The sequence below is a fragment of the Dromaius novaehollandiae genome, unplaced genomic scaffold (assembly GCF_036370855.1).
Source record: "Dromaius novaehollandiae isolate bDroNov1 unplaced genomic scaffold, bDroNov1.hap1 HAP1_SCAFFOLD_84, whole genome shotgun sequence".
NCBI lineage: Eukaryota > Metazoa > Chordata > Aves > Casuariiformes > Dromaiidae > Dromaius > Dromaius novaehollandiae.
In genome coordinates this window covers 235,145-255,054 of record NW_026991408.1, presented here as the reverse complement: position 1 = coordinate 255,054, position 19,910 = coordinate 235,145, and the positions used below count along the sequence as shown (strand labels likewise).

General features: G+C 59.1%; 1 protein-coding gene across 3 annotated transcripts in view; it reads right to left on the bottom strand.

Moving 5' to 3' along the window:
- Positions 1–19,910, bottom strand: part of LOC112991644 (BCL9 like) — a 100,147-nt gene that overhangs the window by 13,090 nt on the left and 67,147 nt on the right. For all 3 annotated transcript variants that reach the window (XM_064504152.1, XM_064504154.1, XM_064504153.1), the window contains 2 exons: positions 3,817–4,180; positions 617–739 (listed from right to left, as the gene is read on the bottom strand). In XM_064504152.1, coding sequence (XP_064360222.1) covers positions 617–739; positions 3,817–4,117 — 424 coding nt within the window. In that variant the 5' untranslated portion in view covers positions 4,118–4,180. The remainder of the gene's footprint in view (positions 1–616; positions 740–3,816; positions 4,181–19,910) is intronic.

Below are 19,910 nucleotides of genomic sequence, written 5' to 3'. Positions count from 1 at the left end.
GCCAAGGCTTTGGGATGAGCTGAGCTTGAACTACGAGCATTGGCTGGAAGCTGAAAGAACTCGCTGTGTGCTTCAGCTAGCTCAGCCCTGCCTGAACCCTTGTCAAGAACCCGAGAGCCCCTTCAGCATCGGCTGCCTTTAACACACAGCTGCAGCGACTCGGGCGGATGGCCTGACGGACCACCAAGGATGAGGACTGCGCTGCTGCTGCTAAGACACAGGCAGTGCGTGCAGCACGGTCTGGCTAATACTGTGACCAAGGGAGGTGTGTGTGCATGGTCCACGCTGGAACCCAGCCAGGCACAGGCTCGAGACAACCATCCTCCTGCTGCTGCCGGTGTGACCAGGGGAAGACAGCAAGGACACCCAAGCTCGACACCCTCCCTCCCGCATCTCAGCGGCACCTCCGCAAAATAGGCTCCACACCTCACTGTACGGCCCCAAATCCTCTCACAGCACAGTGACCACAGCTGTCACAGTCTGCCGCACAGTGCTGCCAGCCACGTCAGCACACACGGGCAGAGCTGGGGGTCCCAGCGCCGTGTGCTCCGCCGAGCTGCAGGACAGACCTGCACGCATTCAAGGTCCTGGGCTGGTGAAGGAGGTGGACACTCACTGTGTGCACTGCTGATAGGCTTGTCGTCCTCCTCGCTGTCCGGTCCGGAGCACCATTCGTCCCCACTGTACGGCTGCTTCCTTTCCAGCACGCACCGTCGCTTGCTACGGGGAGCCACCTCACCTGCAATGGGACAGAACTATCAGCAGGGCTGCGGAGGCCTGGCCGTGGGCTGGGGCCCTGCCCGGCTGCACGCTGCACCCTTGGGAAAGCAGCTGGGCAGGCACAGCGCGCTAAGGAGCAAGCGTGCGGAGGCCAGGGTCCTCATCCTGGCACTCGCCTGAACCCAGGCTCTCCAGCTGCGTCCCGCAGCTATCCCGGCTGGCACCGAGGCACAGTCTGCTGCCAGCCAGAGCCGCCCCGGCCTGCGGCATGCCAAGGACCCCGAGCGGCTCAGGGCTCCGCGCGGGGCCTGTCCTCACCGTGCGCTGGTGAAGCGTGGCCTCCTCTGCTCGGAGCGCTTGGGGCAGAGCTGCCGCGCAATCCCTCCAGCGAGGCCCGGGCTGCAGCGGTCAGAGGCCCAGGCTGAAGGCCTCTCAGCAGCACCAGCGCTCGGCCGGAGGCACTGCTCTCCGGAGGCCTACCGCAGCCCGCGTTAGGCCCGAGCTGCTCCCCACGGCCGTCCACGACGGCGCAGGATTCCTCGCCAGGGCTCCGGCAGCTCTGCCGGAACCCCAGGACCGCCCTGCAGCCGCAGCCCAGACGCTCGCTCGCCGGGGAGGCAGAGCGCCTGCTGGAGCGCTGACGGGAAAGCACAGTCGATGCTGTAGCTGTCTGCCATTCACAAAAACCCAGTCTGGCACAACAGACAGGCGGGGAGCTTGCGAGAGGGCTGCTGGCTCCCCCCCCCTTCCCTTACTCGCTCCGGCAGCAGAGGTCCTAAGAGGGGACCTCCCAGGGGCTTGCCCTGCCCAGCACCGGCCAGGCACTAAATCCCGCAGCTCCCCATTACGCTGACAGCGCTCAGGAACACCCCCAGCCTCACCCTGCCTCTCCCTCTCTGCACTTGCCCCAGCTCCGCTGCCTCCGCGGGTCGGTGCCCCTGTGCGCGCGAGCATCCCTCCTCCCGGGCGCACATGGACGCACCGGCCTCTAGACCCAGCAGCGAGATGCTCTGCCTTTTGGCCTGGCCAAAGGCTTCACACAGCAACCAGCAGGGAAAAAGATCATTAAACAGCAACGTTGCCCGTCCTGTCCCCACCCCCAGCACCACAAATGAGGGAAGAGAGACCCCAGAACAGAGCAGAATTAAAGCAGAGGTGGGACCAGAGTACAACTGTGGGGGACACTCGCAACAGAGCTGCTCTGCTGGCCCAGCCAGCAGACACAGGCTGTGCTGGACAGAGCTGTGTTTTTTCATTTGCAAGCGGCTTCCTGTCCTCACGGATTGACAAATTTCCCAGCAAGTCAGGGAAGTGGCTGTTCTCTTCGTGTTCTGTCGTGTCTGTGTTTTCCCGTCAAACGCGCAGGAAAATGTGGCGCGGGTGATCCCCACCTGTCAGTGTGCTCTGAGGGCCTGCTCTGCCAACCCAGCACGGATGTGCTGGATGGGAAGCCTTGCACCGACATCTGCCGAGCCCTGATAAAGGACCTGAAGCATCTGCTCAGCCTGGGCACCTACTCCTCACTGCCAGCGCAGGCGAGCCTCCTCTGCGAGACCGGCAGCTCGAAATGAGAGGTATTTCTTAGTCTGTGAAAAGAGTCTGTAAACACAGGACACAGCCAACTGCTGCTCTAAACAGGAGGGCTTTTGGCATTAGCTGTAACTTCCAGGGGCCTGTGATTTAGGAATTAAAAGCTGGAAGTGGAAGGGCATCTCCATATCCTTTGCAGCAACGAGGGACACAGCCTCTGCCCTTTGAAGACACCCATCGAGCAGAGGTCTTTGTGCCCTCTGTAAACCCACGCGCTCCCTTCATGTCACAGGTGGTGGTGGTGGGGCTCAAAGGAAGCGACTTGCCCACGGGCACCCGGGGACTCAGGGAGGGTAAGCAGACGCGGGATGGACAGCTTTCAGTCCTGTGCGCGAACTCTGATGCAACGCTATATGGCCGCCCTTTTTATGTCATCTAACGATACTATATGGCTGCCCTTTTTACGTCATCTAGTGGTTTACGGGCCGTATCCGTATGACATATCAGTGAATCGTGGCAGCAGCGTAGGAGATTCAGACCTCGATCAACTCATTTTAATAACCTTCCTGCAGAAGCTGGGGCTGCAAGGCAGCATTAAGATAACACCAAAAATGCTTATGTTCCATGGCACACACTAACCTCCTCCCAGCACAATCAGAAAGAGACCTTTCCTGGGGCAGGAGGTCTCTTCAGTTATGTTCTGCGTTTTATTCCATGGCATGGCATGGCTCTGGCCTCAGCCAGTCGGGCAACATGGCTTTGTGAACCCAAGTGGTTTGGGGCTACGGGTGAGAGCAGCAGTGCTGCTTTCGGGGACAGCAACTCAGGTGACCAGGTGCAAGTCTCGGTCAGAACCAAGGACACCGCTGGTATTTCTCTGCCTGGCAAGATGTCCTGTGCTGTCTGCTGTGGAGGGTCACACGCAGCCACTGCGCACAGAGCTCTGCGGAGCCCAAGAGGCTACAGGCGAGACTGGCTATGGCAGGGAAGCAAAAGGGTTTGCAAGTACTGACTCAGCCCGTTTCCAGGAACCATGTGATTTGACACAAGGGCCATCCACTGCTGACAAAACCACAGGACTGTTCTGACAGCGACCCTGACAGCACCTCCTCACTAACCACGACTGGGTAATTGGGCAGCTGCAAGAACACCGCAAAGGCAGCGCTTGGCCAGCAGCAGGGAGACAGAAAACAACCAAACTCAGTCCTAAATGGAAACTCTGCACATTACAGAGCAGGCGTGTTCACTACGGTTTCAGTGAACCGCGCTCCTGACTATCAGGCCACAGCAGCCCGTGAAAAACAGCGTCCCGGGTTCTCAGCATGTTCTAGGGAATAACACGGGAACACAGGGGAGACCGGGCTCAGCTACTCTGGTCCCAAAACTGCGGATGCGACAAGCAGTGCTGCAGGAGAACCGGCAGCCGAGGCAAGCCCAGAGGGAAGCAGCAGTATGGAAGCACGAGACGCAGCGGGCGCTCTCAGCCGCTCCCATCCCAGGTCCTGCCAGGATGCTTGGAGTAACCGGGAGAGCAAGCTGCCGAAGCAAGGTTTAAGGGAGCGTTACCTTTTGATTCAGCGTCCAGTGAAGGGGTGCTGGCTTCGCGCTGTTCTCCCGAGTCCACCGAGATGCTTCGTTCCCGTTTCACTTTGCCCTTCAAGGATCCGAAGCTGGGGACAGCGTTCTGGCTGTTTTTCAGTCCAGAGTTGCCAGGGGAGATCTGGGTGGCCTTGCCGCCATGGCTGCCTGCCCCCACACCCTTGGAGCCCAGGTTGCAGGTGGGCGCTTGGCTCACGTTGTGGTGCTGGGCCGGGGCACCGCTGCTGCCTGCCTTGCCATGGCTGGGCAGTTTGTTGTCAGGGTGCATTTGACTGGCTAACGCTTCCCACAGCGCCAGGGGAGGGAGCTCCCGGGCCCTCGGGTCGGAAACCTGCAAGAGAGGAGGGCGGTGAGGGAGGGCGGCACCCCGCCTGCCCCCCGGCTGGGCGGCCAGCGCTGCCCGGGACACGGGGGCTGCTGCTTTGCACGCGGTTAGGTGGAACCTGCGGCGAGGCCGAGCCCAGAGCGGCCCAGCCCGAGAACCAGGCCCGGTCTGAGCACAGCGAGGATCCTCCCGCACCGTCAGCTGCACGAGCGCAAGCAGCAGCTCCCGTCCGGTGGGGACAGATTTACCAGGGCTCAAAGGCACAGACACGGGAGCCAGCAGTTACAAGGTCACGACTGCACCCGGGCGCTTCATGCCAGCTTCGCCCTGCGGGGAGCGGAAGGATCCTCAGCGCTATTTCGCAGGTGTTTCCAGAGTTCAAACAACTCTGCGACCCTGAACAGAAACGTGGTGCCCTGATGGTTTCGGGGCCCCTTCTGACGCCCGGCCAACCCAAGCACAAGTGCCACTACACTGGTTTCCTGTGCTCTGCGAAACACGCAGAAGACAACCGTGCAGACAGAAGTCGGTCTTGATACAAGCCCGTGGAGCGAAAGCTCAGCAGGCACAGAGGGGAACTAAGCTGATGAGCAGGCTGAAGAGAAGGAAGCAAAGGCAGCGGGTTACGAGGCCAGGGGTGACCAGGGCGTGAGGGCACTCGCCGCCTAAGCAGTACCACCATCTCCCTCGGGGGCCTGAGGGGCTGTTCTGGCTCCTGGAGGGGGGAGCTTCCATCTCCGCCGGAGCTTCCAGCACAGCAGCGTGATGCAACATGGCACAGGCCTGCTGGGACAGCGGGGTGAGGCTCTCCCCTTCCACACCCAGCCCAGCTCTCTGAGTGGCCCCACAGGCCGAGGCAGAACATGTCAGGGAAGATGATGCTGGGGCGATGCACGTGGCGCACGTGGGGTAGAGAGCGTACATGTAGCTGAGAAACGCTGCAGCAGCCCTTTTGCAGCACCTACGTGCCTTAACAGAATTTCTCGCGCTCGCACTGGGACTCTTTCCCACAGAGCTCTGCCCAGGCATTACGGATGACCGGGACGCAGCTCCACATCACCTGAGCGCACGGCATGTTCCGGAGGGCTGCTGCCAACCCGTAATCCAACGAGCAACCCTGGTAGCTGCAGTGTGCATCACTCCTGGCTTATGACTACCTCCTGCGTCCTGCAAGGAGCTTCTTCAGCATGGAACAGGCAACTCCGGTGTGGGACATCACTCGGCCTCACTTTAGGTAGCACGGGGACAGGCAGAGGACCTCTCTCTAGTGCCCCTGCCTCCGACCTTCGGAAGACAGCTCTTAAGACGTGGTGTCTTCCCAGCCTGTACCACCTAGGTCCTCTGAGATGGCCCTGGCGCAGAAAGGAGCACGTACCTATGAGAACTGCTCCTGAGCTGTCTTCAGTGAGAGAACTTCAGCTCCCCTGTATCAGGGCCTCACGTTCCCCTGCTACAGCTTCCTCACTACTCGAGACGCTGCCCTTGAAGCTGCAGAGACACCCCTGGCCCTGCTACCTGCCATAGGCATCTTCGTTTCCTGGTGGGGGAAGGACACTGCAAACCCACTCTTTGTGCACGCTGATACATTACGTTCTGTTTGCTCACTTCTGCTAGGTGCTTTGCGCGATACCCCCTCAACACACTCGGGAACCTTTTCCTTACGTAGGCAGACAAGTTTCCCAGCACACAGTGGTTACTGGGCCCAGTTTGCTCCTTTTGAGTGCGCTGAGCAGGCCAGACGCCGCGCACAGGTCTTCCTGCCATCCAGGGAGAGGAGGCACCAGCTCCAGACCAAACCCCGAGTCTCGAAATAGAACTGGAATAGCTCAGCAGTAGGATGCACACGGCTGCCGAGCTGCTAAAAGCAGACCTGAAGACATACCATCAGGAAGAGCCAAGCGCGTGTGCAGCTAGGGCAGGACATGCCCAGCACAAAACACGACTGCAGAGCAAACCACACTTTGCAGACCCGTAATCTCCGAAAGACGGCCATCGCCGCAAGGCCCGGGCTGCACCCTGCACCAGTTAACCCAGCGAGCGCCCTGCCAGCAAAACGGACATCTCGGCACCTGCCTCCCTGCGAGGTGAGGCTGAGCCAGCGGCGAGCCGGCACAGAGCGAACCCCGACTGAGAGGAGCCTGCAAGAGCAGCACTACGGCACAGCCCGCCCAAGCACTCCTCGTTAGTTAGTGGGATCATTCGTGCACAGCTTGGCCTATCGCTGCCTCCTAACTAGCAAGTCGTTAGTTGCTCCCTCCTCCTCCGCCTCTCCGCACGCCTCGCCGAGGGCTCTGCTCCAGCCTCGAGGAAGACGGTGAGGCTCGGTGCTGATTAATTTTCACAGCACATAAGGGAGTTGCTAGCCCTTTAAGTGTCAGCCAGTCTCGCTCGCTCGCTCGCGTTCTCCAGGGACCTATTAATAGCAGCTGGAAAGATCACATCACTCTCTGGATATTTATACCCCTCATTCCACACCGGGAGAGATTTATGTCAGCGCTGCCGTCCCAGCGCCTGCCCAATTGCTCTGCCGAACCGCTTGCAGGGGGAGGGGAGCAGGACAGGGAAGGAGACGCGGAGAGGGCAAGCGGGGAGGAGGAGAAGGTCCATCTGGCACCAACTGCAGCACTCGGCACGCGCGCTGCCTGCAGTCTCCGGCCGGGCGGCCTCGGGGAGCCTGCGGCCCCTCCGGAGGAGGCTGCGGCCAGGCAGCACTGCGGAAAGCAAGCGCTGCGGCAGCTCCCGCTGCCGGTGGCCCCGGCCCGTCTGCTGCCTGACCATCCCCACACCCGGCAATTTCGGCACCACACCGCACGCCGGTCCAGAGGCTCGCAAACTGGTCACCGATGCAAGGACGCTGACGGGCAACCCCAAGACGTGCTGCCAGCGCTATCCGTATCCACTACGGGCCAGGAGATCCGAGTCTGCCCGAGGCACACCTACACGAACACAGTATCTCATTCACAATAGATCCCGAAGTGCTTCACCGAATATGTGCTCAGCACACGGCTGCGCACTCCAACGGCAGCACAGCACAGCAGGGCACGCGAGTACGCTGGGAAGGGGAAAGGCAACCGGGGCCCTGCTAGGACCAAGGCTGCGCGATCCAGGGGTGAATGCTCAAGCTGTACCTACCCCCCCTCTAGTTTTCAGGCACAAGTCATTCATCGAGGAACGAGACAGAAGCGGGAAGGCCCCTCCCAAAAGTCCCAGTAGTAACCACAGCCCTTTCAGCAGCTGCGGTCACCCAGGACAAGAGCAGAACTGTTTAATCACTGAGCACCCATCAAGAGGGGAGCAGGATCCATGGGAGCTGGGGCTGGCAACACCAACTCAAGGGCACGGGCTGCTTGGAGAAAACGCCATCCGCTCCCGGGCCAGGCTCTAGCCCTTTGCTCATCTCTTGGAAGGCCACAGCACTGGGGGACCTCTCGCGTTCTGTGCCCAAGCAGAGATGATGCCTTCACTTAACTGCAAGTCCTGGTGACAGTTCAACACTGCAGCTCAAACAGGGGCAAAAGACCTCCGCGAACGGCACCCACAGCCAGCGCAGCAGCCCTTACTCGCTCCTTTTAGCGACACTGAGCAATTGCTTCACAGATGAGGAAGGTGTCTTTAACAAAGAGTTCGGATAAACGCAGACCCTCCCCTCCACACGTGCCAACCTGTGACATCCTCCCGTACAGCCCTCCATTCCAACTATCGAGGAATTTCACTATCAAAAGCATTTCATTCATGGACTGACGCACGGACAGCCCCATCCAGATGCATCCCACCCCACGCAGCCTGGATAAAGCTCAACTGGACGCTCCATTCAGGAGGGCAGGTACAAGCAGCCACCACCACAAGACCTTCAGATGCTGCCCAGAGAGCGGCCAAGCCTTGGTCCCTGCGAAGCCGTTCCAGAACGTCCCACTTTTGGGGCACGTAATTGATTTCCTTCCTCCTCCTTCCCTTTGGGGTGGCCTGGCGCTCCAGGGAGGACACGTATGCCTTGCCTCAGCCACTCACAGCACGGAAAGTCCACCCTGCAGGGTTTCCCCTGGGACGTTACCCCATTCCAGTTTTAACCATGACCAACCCCACTTTCCTTGCAAATTCTAACGGGACAAAGGCCACAAGCAACTGCCTGCGGATTCTGCAGCACTTTCAGGAGCAGCAACAGTTGGGTCCTGCTGAAGATGCTCAGTGGGGATCCACCCCAGCCTCCCACCGTCTGGGGCTGCACTAAGCGGACAGGCGGCTTGCTGGCCGTAAGCTCCTCACCCCCCCCCAGCTTCAAACTAGATTCCAGCAGACATGCCACACAGCTGGGCCACAGAGAGGAATTAAATAGAGAGTAGATACACTGACACGGGGAGACGAATGATCCAAAACATCTTGAAAAGAACACGAGGAAAAGGAGATTGCATAGAAATCTGGCTCCCTCTGCAACTGAGCAGCACCCCCACCGCAGCCCAGCGGTTTTAAAGACAATAGCAGATTTAACTCCCAACGGTTAAAGCAAGGAGCCAAGACTCCTGTGTTCTGCCGCTGACTGCCACCGATTCCACTAGTGACCTTGAAGAAGATGTGTTGTTCCTGGGTGCCTTGATTCCCCCATCATTAAACAGGCTGACAACCCAGCCTACCTCGGGAGGGGAAGGAGGCTTGCAAGGCATAATAAATACCTCTGCTGACGGAAGTGCTACATCTAAACGCAGAGAGAAAATATTTGCGCCCGGTACATCTGAAAAGCCACAGCTTTATATTAAAGACTCAGACCTTAGCAAAAAAGAGCCCCCCAAACAAAACGACAGAAACTGCTTTCAGTAAGTCTTCTTCGGCGCAGTCTGCACGGCAGCAGAGGGGGAGGAGGCCGCTCTGGGCGAGGAGAGACTGGTCTGACATATTCTCGGTCCCGGAATTGCTAGCTGATAGCTCAAGAAACCTGAAACCCCACCGCGATCCCAGAGGACTTTCTGGTGAATCATGCTCCTGCTCGCTCCAGAAGGACGATAACACAGATTCCCAGCACCGCCGCAGGAATGCGGAGCCCGCACACCCCTGCCAGCGGGGCAGGGAAGCCTCTCGGCAGCCAGCCTGCCCGCCCTGCTGCTGCCACATCTCCGCGCGCGCCGACGCTGCTGCAGTGCTACCGTCCCGCAGCCCCGCCAGCCCGCACGAAGGAAACGGCGGCAGGGAAGCCAGGACCGCAGTGCTTTAGAAAAGGAGGAGCTTCACTGCACCTTCTGGGGCGAGCTCGAACAGGAAACCTAGACAAATACACATACGCAGCTGCGACCAGCATCCAGGCCTCTGAGCTGTGCTGACATGCCCCAAAGCTTGTGAACACCCAGCGCACACCAGGAGACGGGTCATGACAAAGTGATGCAACCAGCGGAAACAGTCACCCGGCCCCTCTCCATGAGCCGCTCCAGGAGGCAACAGAAACAGGTTTCTACTGCAAACACCCTCCGAGCGCATCGCTTATGCTCCTAACCCACTCACCCATCCCAAAAGCAGAGATCACGGGACAGCTCTGATCCAAAACGTCCCACGGATAACGCCTCAAACCTGAGAGGAACGTCCTTGCTTTGGCCAACACCCGACTCCCAGACGATCGGTCCTCCCAGGGTTAACAACAGAAAGGGCTGGAACACTTCCACAGAAATAGCATGCTATTTCATTAGAGTCAAAATATGTCACAGAGACGAGGATTGTGACAAATTTTCCAGAAGCAAAATTTCTGAAGTCCAAGACTCTAGGATTGTTTCTGATTTGAGAGCAAGACCAGAATCAGAAACCTGACCTTTTCCATGCAGAAATGGTTGTTCCAAAACAATGCTTTTTGTAAGAGCATTCAATGGATTTTGATTCTGTTCCAGTGGGAAACAAAACCCTCAAAACCAGTAGCGAAACAGGATTACTGTCATCCAGCAAGCTCCAGCCACGATTCAGCGAGGGGCTCTAACAGCCGGACGAGCCCTGGAGCCCACTCTACCCCGACACCACAGCTCCGAACCAGCACACTGTTCAGCAATTACAAACTGTGCAGCAACCCAGCAGTCGCAGCAGCGTGTCCCTAGCCCCTGGAAGGGAGCATTCGCTTGAGCATTTGCATCACCAGAGAAAACGGCGTTAACCCAGGCCATTGCTGCTGAGGGCATTCTCACCTGAATCCCTCCTGAACTTCAGAGCTCAACAGGACTCGGACATGACGACGCAGGCAGTTCCGCAGGGCAACACCGTTACTGACAGAAGTCATTTGTTTTGAACGTGTTACTGTATCGCATGTCATGACATTACCTTGCTCTTAGGTTGTCAGACAGAGCACCCAGAAAAGCCTCCTCTCTCTTCTGTTCATTTCTTATATTCTTCTTGTGCCCTTTTAAATGGGAGAAAAGATATCATCCTCACAAGCTTTGCAGGATGGCTTTAAAAGAGAACCCAACGCTCTGTTGAATCCTAGCAGTTCCTGGAGCAATTTTGGCAACCTCTACTCCCGCAGTTTGGAGCTGCCCTGGGAGCAGCACATTTCGAAGGGGCTGTTAGCCTCTTTGAAAAAGGGTCTCGAAGGTCTTTAATGGGACAAAATCTGAGATTCGTGTTCCCTACCACCTGGGGACAGACATCCCCACGTAACACATGTGAAAACTGAGACCCAGCAAAAGAGAGAGAGAGACTGAAGCAGGAATCCTGTTTACTTCCTGCTCCACATGCTACCCTGCTCCTGCTATGCCGCAAATTCGATCCACTGGTGCTAGAAGAGCTCTCTGTAGCACTTCCTTGCCCCTGGCTCAACAGTTTCTCCTACTCTTCTTCTGCTTGCTCCATCCCCCAGGCAGAGCCTGGCCTCCTGTGCCGTGCTCAGGGACTCTCCAGGTCTACCGCTGCGTTTGCAGGTCCTTCCAGCATAGGAGTCCAACTGGCACATTCCCCACAGAAACCCTGCACGTGCCAGACACTGCTCGACAGTCACACACAGCTCTGTCAGGATGGTAATTAGGAACTATTTCATACACGTCTTCTTGTCCCTAACCTCTAAGAAGTCTCTTGTGTTTCCTTAGCCCTTTCCCACTTTGCCCTGCTTTTCACCATTTCCTCTATAAAAATACATGTTCCCAGGCCCCTGACAGCTCTTACCAATGCGGATGCACATACGTGTTCCCTACCCAAAATGAGCTCCATTCACACCCTCAATTCTGCTGCCAAAAGCAGCGTTAAGACGCCTAAAGGTCCCGGCACCCTGACCTGCAGGCCTGACCCTTAAGCACCTGTTCAAAACATCCGTGGGTCACAAAGCCGCTGGTGGCGATGATGATTTAGCCGGGCACAACCACCTGAGAAGAGTCTGAATTAGTCACAGGGCTACCACCCTGTGCACCACCAGCTTTGGATAGGACCTTCTTCAACACGCGGAGACAGGAGTAATTATGGCTTCCGTTTCTGCAGCCTCCCTTTGCTTGTGACTCCCAAGACACTACGTCCGCAAGTTAAGAAAACCACCCTGGAGCAGAGAGAGTTGGTGTGAGAACGGATGCGGGTCCCCTGGCTCCCCTCCACGTCCTAGCCAGCAGTCCGCTACGGGGCCAGCTGCTGCCACTTGACCCCACGCCCAGCCTGGTTTCCCAGGCCTGGCAGCCTCCGAGAAGGTGCCAGCGCTGAGCCCCCGCACCGGGCACTCCCCTCCGTCACGGCAAGGGTGGCAGCCACGCAGAAGAGCCCAGGAAGCTCACGCCCTTCAGATGTACTTCTGCCTGCAACAGCTCGCGTGTGCTTCCTGCGGGAACTGCACTCCTCCAGCCCGGGCACAGGCCGGGGCGCGCTGCTCCCTGCCCGGACGAGGCTATCTTCCAGGCCAGCGATGCTCCGGAAAGCGCTGCTTCTCGAAGTCAGCTGCCACCACCCTTCCCTGCCGCTCCGGAAAGTCCTGGCACGGAACCCGCAACCACTCCTGAGACCCGAGGGGCAGCACCTGCCTCCGAGCGCACAGCGGGGAGGAGCGGGCAGCGGGCCCCGCTCGTTCGGGGCGTCCAGAAGCACCAGGGGACGGGGGGGGGGGCTGCACCGAGCACCCCAGCTCCGCGCCGGCCGCGTGGGCGGCGGAACGACACCGCTAGGTGTCACCGTCGTCCAGGGCGCTCACGGCCTCAAAGCGGCCGGCGCTGAGTCCTGGCAAACTCGCTGCATCTCCAGCCAGAGCTGAGCCCTGGCAAACTCGCTGCATCTCCAGCCGGAGCCGAGCCCTGGCAAACTCGCTGCATCTCCGGCCGGAGCCGAGCCCTGGCAAACTCGCTGCATCTCCAGCCAGAGCTGAGCCCTGGCAAACTCGCTGCATCTCCGGCTGGCGCCAAGCCCTGGCAAACTCGCTGCATCTCCAGCCAGAGCCGAGCCCTGGCAAACTCGCTGCATCTCCGGCCGGCACTGAGCCCTGGCAAACTCGCTGCATCTCCGGCCGGCGCCGAGCCCTGGCAAACTCGTTGCATCTCCGGCCGGAGCTGAGGCGCCCAGCCCTGCACAGAGGGGATCCCGCATCCGCACCAAGCACCTCCTCCGGACGCCAGCCTTCGCACTGGGCACGCTAAGACCCCAGGCGCCACAGGGTGCAGACGGCTGTGCTGGAGGGTAGGGCCATGTGGCCATACCATACCCTGGCAGCAGCTCAGCAGATGCTTGCTCCACCTCCTCAGACAAACGGAGCGTGGAGATGCCTGTTGCACACTAAGCGAGGTTTGCAGATCCTGCAGCAGCCTGCAGCAACGCTTCCCCCAGACAGCAGCTCTCAGCCAAGCACGGCCCTCTCAGCCCTTCAGTGCAAGCCGCAGCCTCTTGCCAGCCTGAACTAGGGCACGATCTCTGCAGACTCCGAGTCCCGGCATGCAGCGCTCGAGGCACGGCCCCCCCGCCCCGCGCCCCAGCTGCGCTGCACGCTGGGACCTGCACTGCGAGCAGCACGCGAAAGCACGTCTGCCTTGAAGAAGCTCGCGGAAGAGGAAACGAGACACATTTTTAAAGCCACACGCAGGAGGATTTGGTCAGACAGCCCTTCTTTGGCCTGTTTCTATACAGTATCCACATCAATCGCTGATCCTGGAATTCTTGGCCTGCTCTTCAAACGGACCCAAATGGTTTAGGGAAGAATTGGGCTCCCTTCCTGTGACCAGCCCTGGCACTAAACGCAACGGACAAGGGGCACACCTGGACCTTCTCGGGTGAAGGCAGCACGGGCTGGAGCCCCCACAAGCCAGCAAACTGCCCAAACGACAGCGCAGCACCCACGCACGTCTGCGCACACATCCCAGTATGCCTACCAACTCACGTGCGTGGGGCGAACTGGCAGAGGAACGCAGGAAAGCGCTGAGAAAGCAAGGCTGACTGTCCCAGCACCTTGCACAGAAAACATTTTCTGCCTACACTGCCTTGTGCGAGCCTGGACTGCAGAATAGATGCAAGAAGTCACCAAACACTCCTCCAAGATTATAAATAACAGCCCCAGCAAAGCGCAGAGCCTTGGCTCTATATTTAAACCTTGGCTGAGGTCACTTCCTTTCCCAGCAGCTCCCTCCAGCCCCCACCCCCGTTTCTCTTATTTGCATGCCATCATGACTAAGGCACATCGGGGTTTAAGGTCAACGGGGAGACAGCCGTGCATCTGCCCTGCAGGAAATTCCACCCTGGGAAACCCTTCACCTTCCCCAGCGCAGATCCCAGCAGGCAGCAGAGATCCCGCTGCTGAGCGGCGGCAGCTGCCCGCACAAGGTGCTGCACCTCCAGCGCCCGGCTAGAGAGGGAGGGAAAGACCTGGGAGAAGGCAGCGAGGAAGGGAAGGGAACGGAGCAAACGTTCCCCGCCAGACTTTACTGCCGGAGCCTGGACTTTGCCCTGCTCACGGATGGGTCGGGGCTTCCCCACCGGCACCGCGCTCCGCCTCAGCGCGCTGCGTGTCCCAGCAGCCCGCCCGCCTCTAGCTCAAGTTCACCAGCTTCTCCCACTCGGAGGGGCAAAAAGACACAGCCCGTCTCGCAGAGCTGGCCCAAACTCCCAGGGGTTACCGTGCCCTTACGCAAGCCTCCCCACAGCTCACCAAGCTCCTTCGGAGATGTAATTATCTAACCCCGACCCAGGCCTCCGGCTACCGCCATGAGAAAGGCAGCGCAAGAGCCAGGAATCACCCCGTCTCGCTAACCGCAGCCCCCTGCGAGGGCAGCGAGACGCACGTTTCACAGCAGCCCTACGCCCTGGGGCACGCAGCAGGGAGGGACCAGGCAGAAACCTCCTCTCGGGGCTGCCCCCGGAGCCCCTCTCCCCCACCAGCAGGGAGATGGCTCCGTGAATTATCGCGCACAAAGTTGGCCAGGGCTCCTGAAACTCCTCCAGCCCTCGTGCCCGAGGCCCTCAGGAGGCCCGAGCTGTGGGGTCTGCAGCGTTCCCTGGGGCCGGGGCCCTGCTTCCAGCAGCCGGGGGCACGGGCCCCGCCACGCGAAGCTCCGCGGCAGCTTCGTTTGCGCTTGGTACGTTAACTGGGGACTCGACCACTCCCAGCACAGCCCCTGGCTCTTCGCTGGCACACTCGGCTCCAGTTATGTCACTTAATAACTTTTCTGCTTGGTACAACCTGGTTTTTGTGTTGACAAAGGATGGGGTACCAAGGGGGGGGGGAGAGCAGAGGCTATCTAATGGAAGAGTCGGAAACAGCGGAGCTCCTGGACCACGGCAGCTGTGCAGGCTACGACACAAGCAAACTGGCGACCGGGTTCACAGCAGAAGGACCGGTGACACTTGCACTGCACTTACTGGGTTTCGAAGTTCTCGGCTGTCCCGATCAGGGAGCCAACGCACAAGTCTCAGAGCTGCCGCAGCACAGGACACGCCACGACCTACGTCTCAAGACCGAGAGCCAGAAAGTTTCCCATGCACAGTCTCGTCGCACCAGCGAAGCACCTCTTCCTCTTCCTCAGCCCACGCTCTGGAGAGGAAACCTGTGACGGAGCAGAGGTGCTGAGGCAGCCCTACAGCCCCTGCAGGCAGCTTGCAGGGAGGCAACGGGGGCAGGAAGCTACCGAAAAGCATCGCTGACAGCAGTGACGGCAGACAGCATGTCCCAGCCCGGCGCACAGCACGTCCCAGCCCGGCAAGCTGGCTGAAGCTCGCATGGTGGGAATCGCACTAGCAGTGCCCTTCCTCCTCCCGCGGGCACGGCAGAAGCCCTAGAGCGAAAGAGGTGCAGGAGGCCTGTGCTGCAGACCAGGTCCTTTTGCAAATGCTGCCAGAAGATGGGCAGCGCAGACCCAGCCAGGAGAACGAGACGCAGGCGTCCAGGCTCCTCTGGCTCGTGACAGGGTAGCGCTGCCTGTCCCAGCTCCTCCCCTGCTCTCTCATGCACAGACACGCTGCTCTCTGCCTCCGTCTGTGCCCCTCTGGACCTGAGTCTGTATCCAGGCAGTGTTAGCGCACTGCTAAGGCATGCCCGTCCCTTCCAAGGCTGTCCATTTAAAACAACAGGAATTAGAAGCCACAGCAGACCAAAAGCAGCAATTTGGCCCACGATCACATTACAGTACAGGAAGGAAGAAGGCACTTTGATCAAGCTGGAATCACTTTAAACAGCTTCCACGCCGATATCTCAGCCACTGGAATTAGCACCCCAACGCTCCAAACGTCCCAGGCCGAAAGACTCTTCCTGCTCCAACGCAGGCCAGGGCCGGAGCGACGCAGAGGCTGGCCGGGGGCGGCTGCGCGGGCGGCCAGGCAGGGCTGCCCCAAAGCAAGGTCGCAAGGAGCCTCGCGCATCTTGTCAGAGGACATCGAGGCTCAGCAGGGCCTGTCTTCCCATTTACATCTTCTCCAGATCAGGTCAGATCCTCGTGGGACTGCGGTGGCATTTGCAGCACAGGTGAGCGCTAGCCGTCCTCACAACAGCAGCAACCAGCGCGTTGGCAGGCAGCAGGAAAGCAGGGGCCTGGCTTCCCAGGCGGCTGTCCCCGCGCGCGCTCGAGGGCCACCGCAGCTCCCCAGCCTGCCCGCACCGCCTCCCCTCTCGCACAGGCCCCGCAGCCCGACGCTGGCAGGCGGAGGGTTAACGACGGCCAGGGAGCTGCCGAAAGCCTCCTCCTCGCCCTCTCAGAACAATGGGGCTATTGTGGGAGGCCGGGCGAGTGTGGGCAGGTCGCTGGCACCGGCAGCTACCAACTGGGTGGGATGCTCCCACCACGCAGTCTCCTCCTCCGCAGTCAGGTACGGGCAGAGAAGCGGCTGCTGGCCCGTCCCCGGGTCGTGGCGAAAAGCAGGGCCAGCCTGGCTACACGGACACGGTCCCAGCCTGCCCAGCGTCCCTGCGGAGCAGCCTGGCTCCTGCCAAGTTATCCGGATACAAAACGTAGTCAGCCTTGCGCACACAGAGCTGCCAACCGGTACCGCGAGCTGCCAGGACGCTCCCAGCACTGCGCCCCGCATCCGGCAGGATCGGCTGCCCCATCGGAACGCGCTGCAGTGGGACGGGAGCGGGGGAACCAGGTTTTCCTCACCCCAAAGTCACATTCCAACCACGGGTGCGAGCACTGGCCGGGGACGCCGTCCCCTGGCCCACTTCTCTGTGCTGCTGGCAAGAGACGGCTGAAAGGGAACTGAAAGGGAACGTCTGGCAGCCACCGCGGCCAGAGCAGGACCTGGAGCAGAGCTGGAAGAGGCTGGAGAGCGGGTAGGGAGTTTGGAAGAGGAAACACACATCATGGTAAACACTGAGCGGCACACGGCAACAATTGCCATGCACCTAGCAGGGGAGAGAGCAGTTAAAATGTATTTCCTCCTCTATCCTTTCCAGCTCAGTAATGGTAAAACAAGAAAGCCCGAGATGCCAGAAGGACAGGGACGACAAGAACTCATGGTCCGTCCCGAGCTGCTGGGAAACCTGAGAACTCTCCCACTGCCCAACACACAGCAGAGCAGTGAGAACACAGGCACATAAGGGCAGGGGCCGAACGGAGGGCAGAGACAGCGGCTGCTTTCCAAGTCTCCATACTCTGAAGTTGGAACGAACAAGGACAGGGAGCGAGCAACTCCAGCACACTCCCGCTCTCCTACAAATCTGCACCTCCCTCCCCAGCACTTCCACGCAAGGAGAAGCGGGGATGCTCAGCATTCACTCCCCAAGGACCCCGAGCTGCCTCCTGACGTAGCAGCAGCGGCAGCACCGTAAAGTCCTAGGCCAAGGCCGGACCTGTGCTCTGTCACACTCTCGACTTTCCAGCGGAGTTTCAGAGCCCTGCTTGGAGAAGAGCCAAATCTCAGGCATGCCGAAGTGGCAGCCCACGGTGTCACTGCCTACACAGGCGTGGCTTTTGCCACCACTTCCCAAACCCCGTTTCTACGGCACGGACAGGACAATACCTGCCTGCTCCTCAGACTGAGGGTGACACAACCAGCCCGGGTTACACAGCAGGTCAGCAGCACGGCTACGAGTGGGGCCCAGACCGCCGAGGATGTTCGTTTAACAGCACATTACACAGCGAGAGGGAAAACAGCAAAAAATTGGTATCGGCTTAAAGCTGCCGAACACTCAAAGCTCCTTCCCCCCCAGACATGGCATCCCAAGCCTTTCCGCCTGCCCCTCTCCCCTGTCGCCCAGGGCTCTGTGGCACAGACACACTCCGTGCAGCAGCCTGCGGCAGCGTGCCAGCCACTTCCAGGACACTCCCTCACGCCCCACGGACAATTTCAAGCCCCAGGTTCTGCTCAAGAACCTTGGACAGAGAGCACTGGGCCTCAGGGAACGAAGCGTCAAAGTTGGGTTGTTTAATTTTAGACCGATTATCTCCTGTGAGGCCAATGATTCTGGATCACCGGCCTGACTTACAACTGCAGCGTGCTGCCTTTGACATCGGAAGTTGTTCTGGCCGCTCCGCAGAAGCACAAACAGAAGTCAAAACCGGAGCCCTGCACAATTCAGCACAGCAGCCACTGGCACCCTGGAGCCCCTCGTGCTGGGCACGAGCCTGCAATCCGTGCTGCAAAGTTCAGTTCCAGACATCTGGATTCATCAAATTCTTGACAAGGGGAAGTTGCAGCTCAACAGGGACTCGAAATAGAGACAGGACTGAGCACATCCCTCCTTGTGTAGACTGCTGCTGTGCAGAAGTAATGTAGCAAGAAACCGAGAGGACTGACTATCCACGCGGGAGACATTCCTTTTCCCACTCTGCACTGCAGTTTCTTCCCATGTCTCACGCCTAGACTCAATCTCTCAAATTTCAGGAGCACAAATACAGGCCAGCACAATTCTCTGCCCTGGCAGCATCAACTCTGCCAATACACTGAGCATCTTTGTTTCTTCTTTTATCCAGACTCCCTGCATCCTGCGCTAGCTTGCGAGTGCCACTGCTCCCTAATTCACCCAGAGCCACGCTGACAAGCGCTTGGAGCGGACTCGCCCAGCACCCCAGGCCTGCGCCCCTTGTTCACTGCCAGAGCAAGAGCCTTCTCCGCTGCAGCTCTCAGCCAGCTATTCCGCAGTTTCTTTACGCGCCCCACCTGAGGGCATTGCTCTGGTTCTTGTGCCCGGACTCTTTCTTCAGCTGTCGGCCAGCTCGGGCAAGCCCATTCTGAGACACACTACACCCGCTAAACGCGGCAGTACTTCAGGTCCCAAACGGGAAAAGAGGCCGGCTGCTCTCAAGCAAAGGGCTACGGACAGACCCGTCAGCATTCACGTGCTGTGCTCCCAACTTCGCTGCCAGCTCTGTTCAGAGCAACGCAACCCACAGATGGATATTGCTCTTCCCCTAAACATTCAAGCAAGAGGGCAAGCAAAAACATCTGATGAATCTGACAGGGTAGGGTTCAATCTGTGCATCTTTACAAGACAGAACGCCTGAAAGAAAATATAACCTCTTTTCCCAACAAAGAAGAGGAAGAAGTTGGGTAAAAAAACAGAGCAAGAAGGACAAAACAATCTTTGTCCTCACTTTGCTGGTCACGCACACAGAGGCCAGCCTCAGGACCCACCGTCCCAGCTCACGGAGCACGACAAGCCCAGTTGCACCAAGGCTTATAGAAACCAGGCACTAATGCTGTGGGAAAGCTGTGTCCCCATACTCAAGGAAGAGGCCGAACATCACGCAGGATTTCCAGGCTACATTGATAATCAGCTCACAGAAGCCAGACAGGACAAACCTCCTCAGAGCTCACTGCCCGGCTCCAGCGACCACTGCAGATGCTATCCCTTTAAAGGTGGCTCCAGCGACCGCACAAGGGTTAAATCTGCCTATAAATATCTGTTCTCAGCAGGGCTGCTGCTCTGAACCCTCCAGCCATCTGTTCTAGCTTTCCCCCATCTAAGACTGTAACATCTGAAACACGCTCGAAATTCTTAGGAGTGCTCCCAAAAATAGACTAGGACTGTGGCTTAGCTCCATCGCCTGTGTCTGAGAAGACAGGAGCATGCATGAGTATGCCTGTGTCAGCACAAGCCTCAAGCTGTGCGAACAGGAACATGCCTGTGTCTGTCTGTCTGTCTGATGGCGAGCAGGCCCGCGCCAGCCAGGACCTATTTGCATCCACGGGAGCGTGGCTGCGCCTGCCTAACCGCATCGCCACGTGCATCCGCGTGAGCATGTCCACGCTGTGGGAACCTGCATCCGTACGCGTGCGTATTTGCGCTGGAGAGCCCGGATGCCTCGGTGCCAGTGGACGCAACAGAGCGTCCTGCCATGCCGCGGTCCCCGGCGCGAAGGCAGCGCGGGGAGGCAAGGTTCACGCTGCA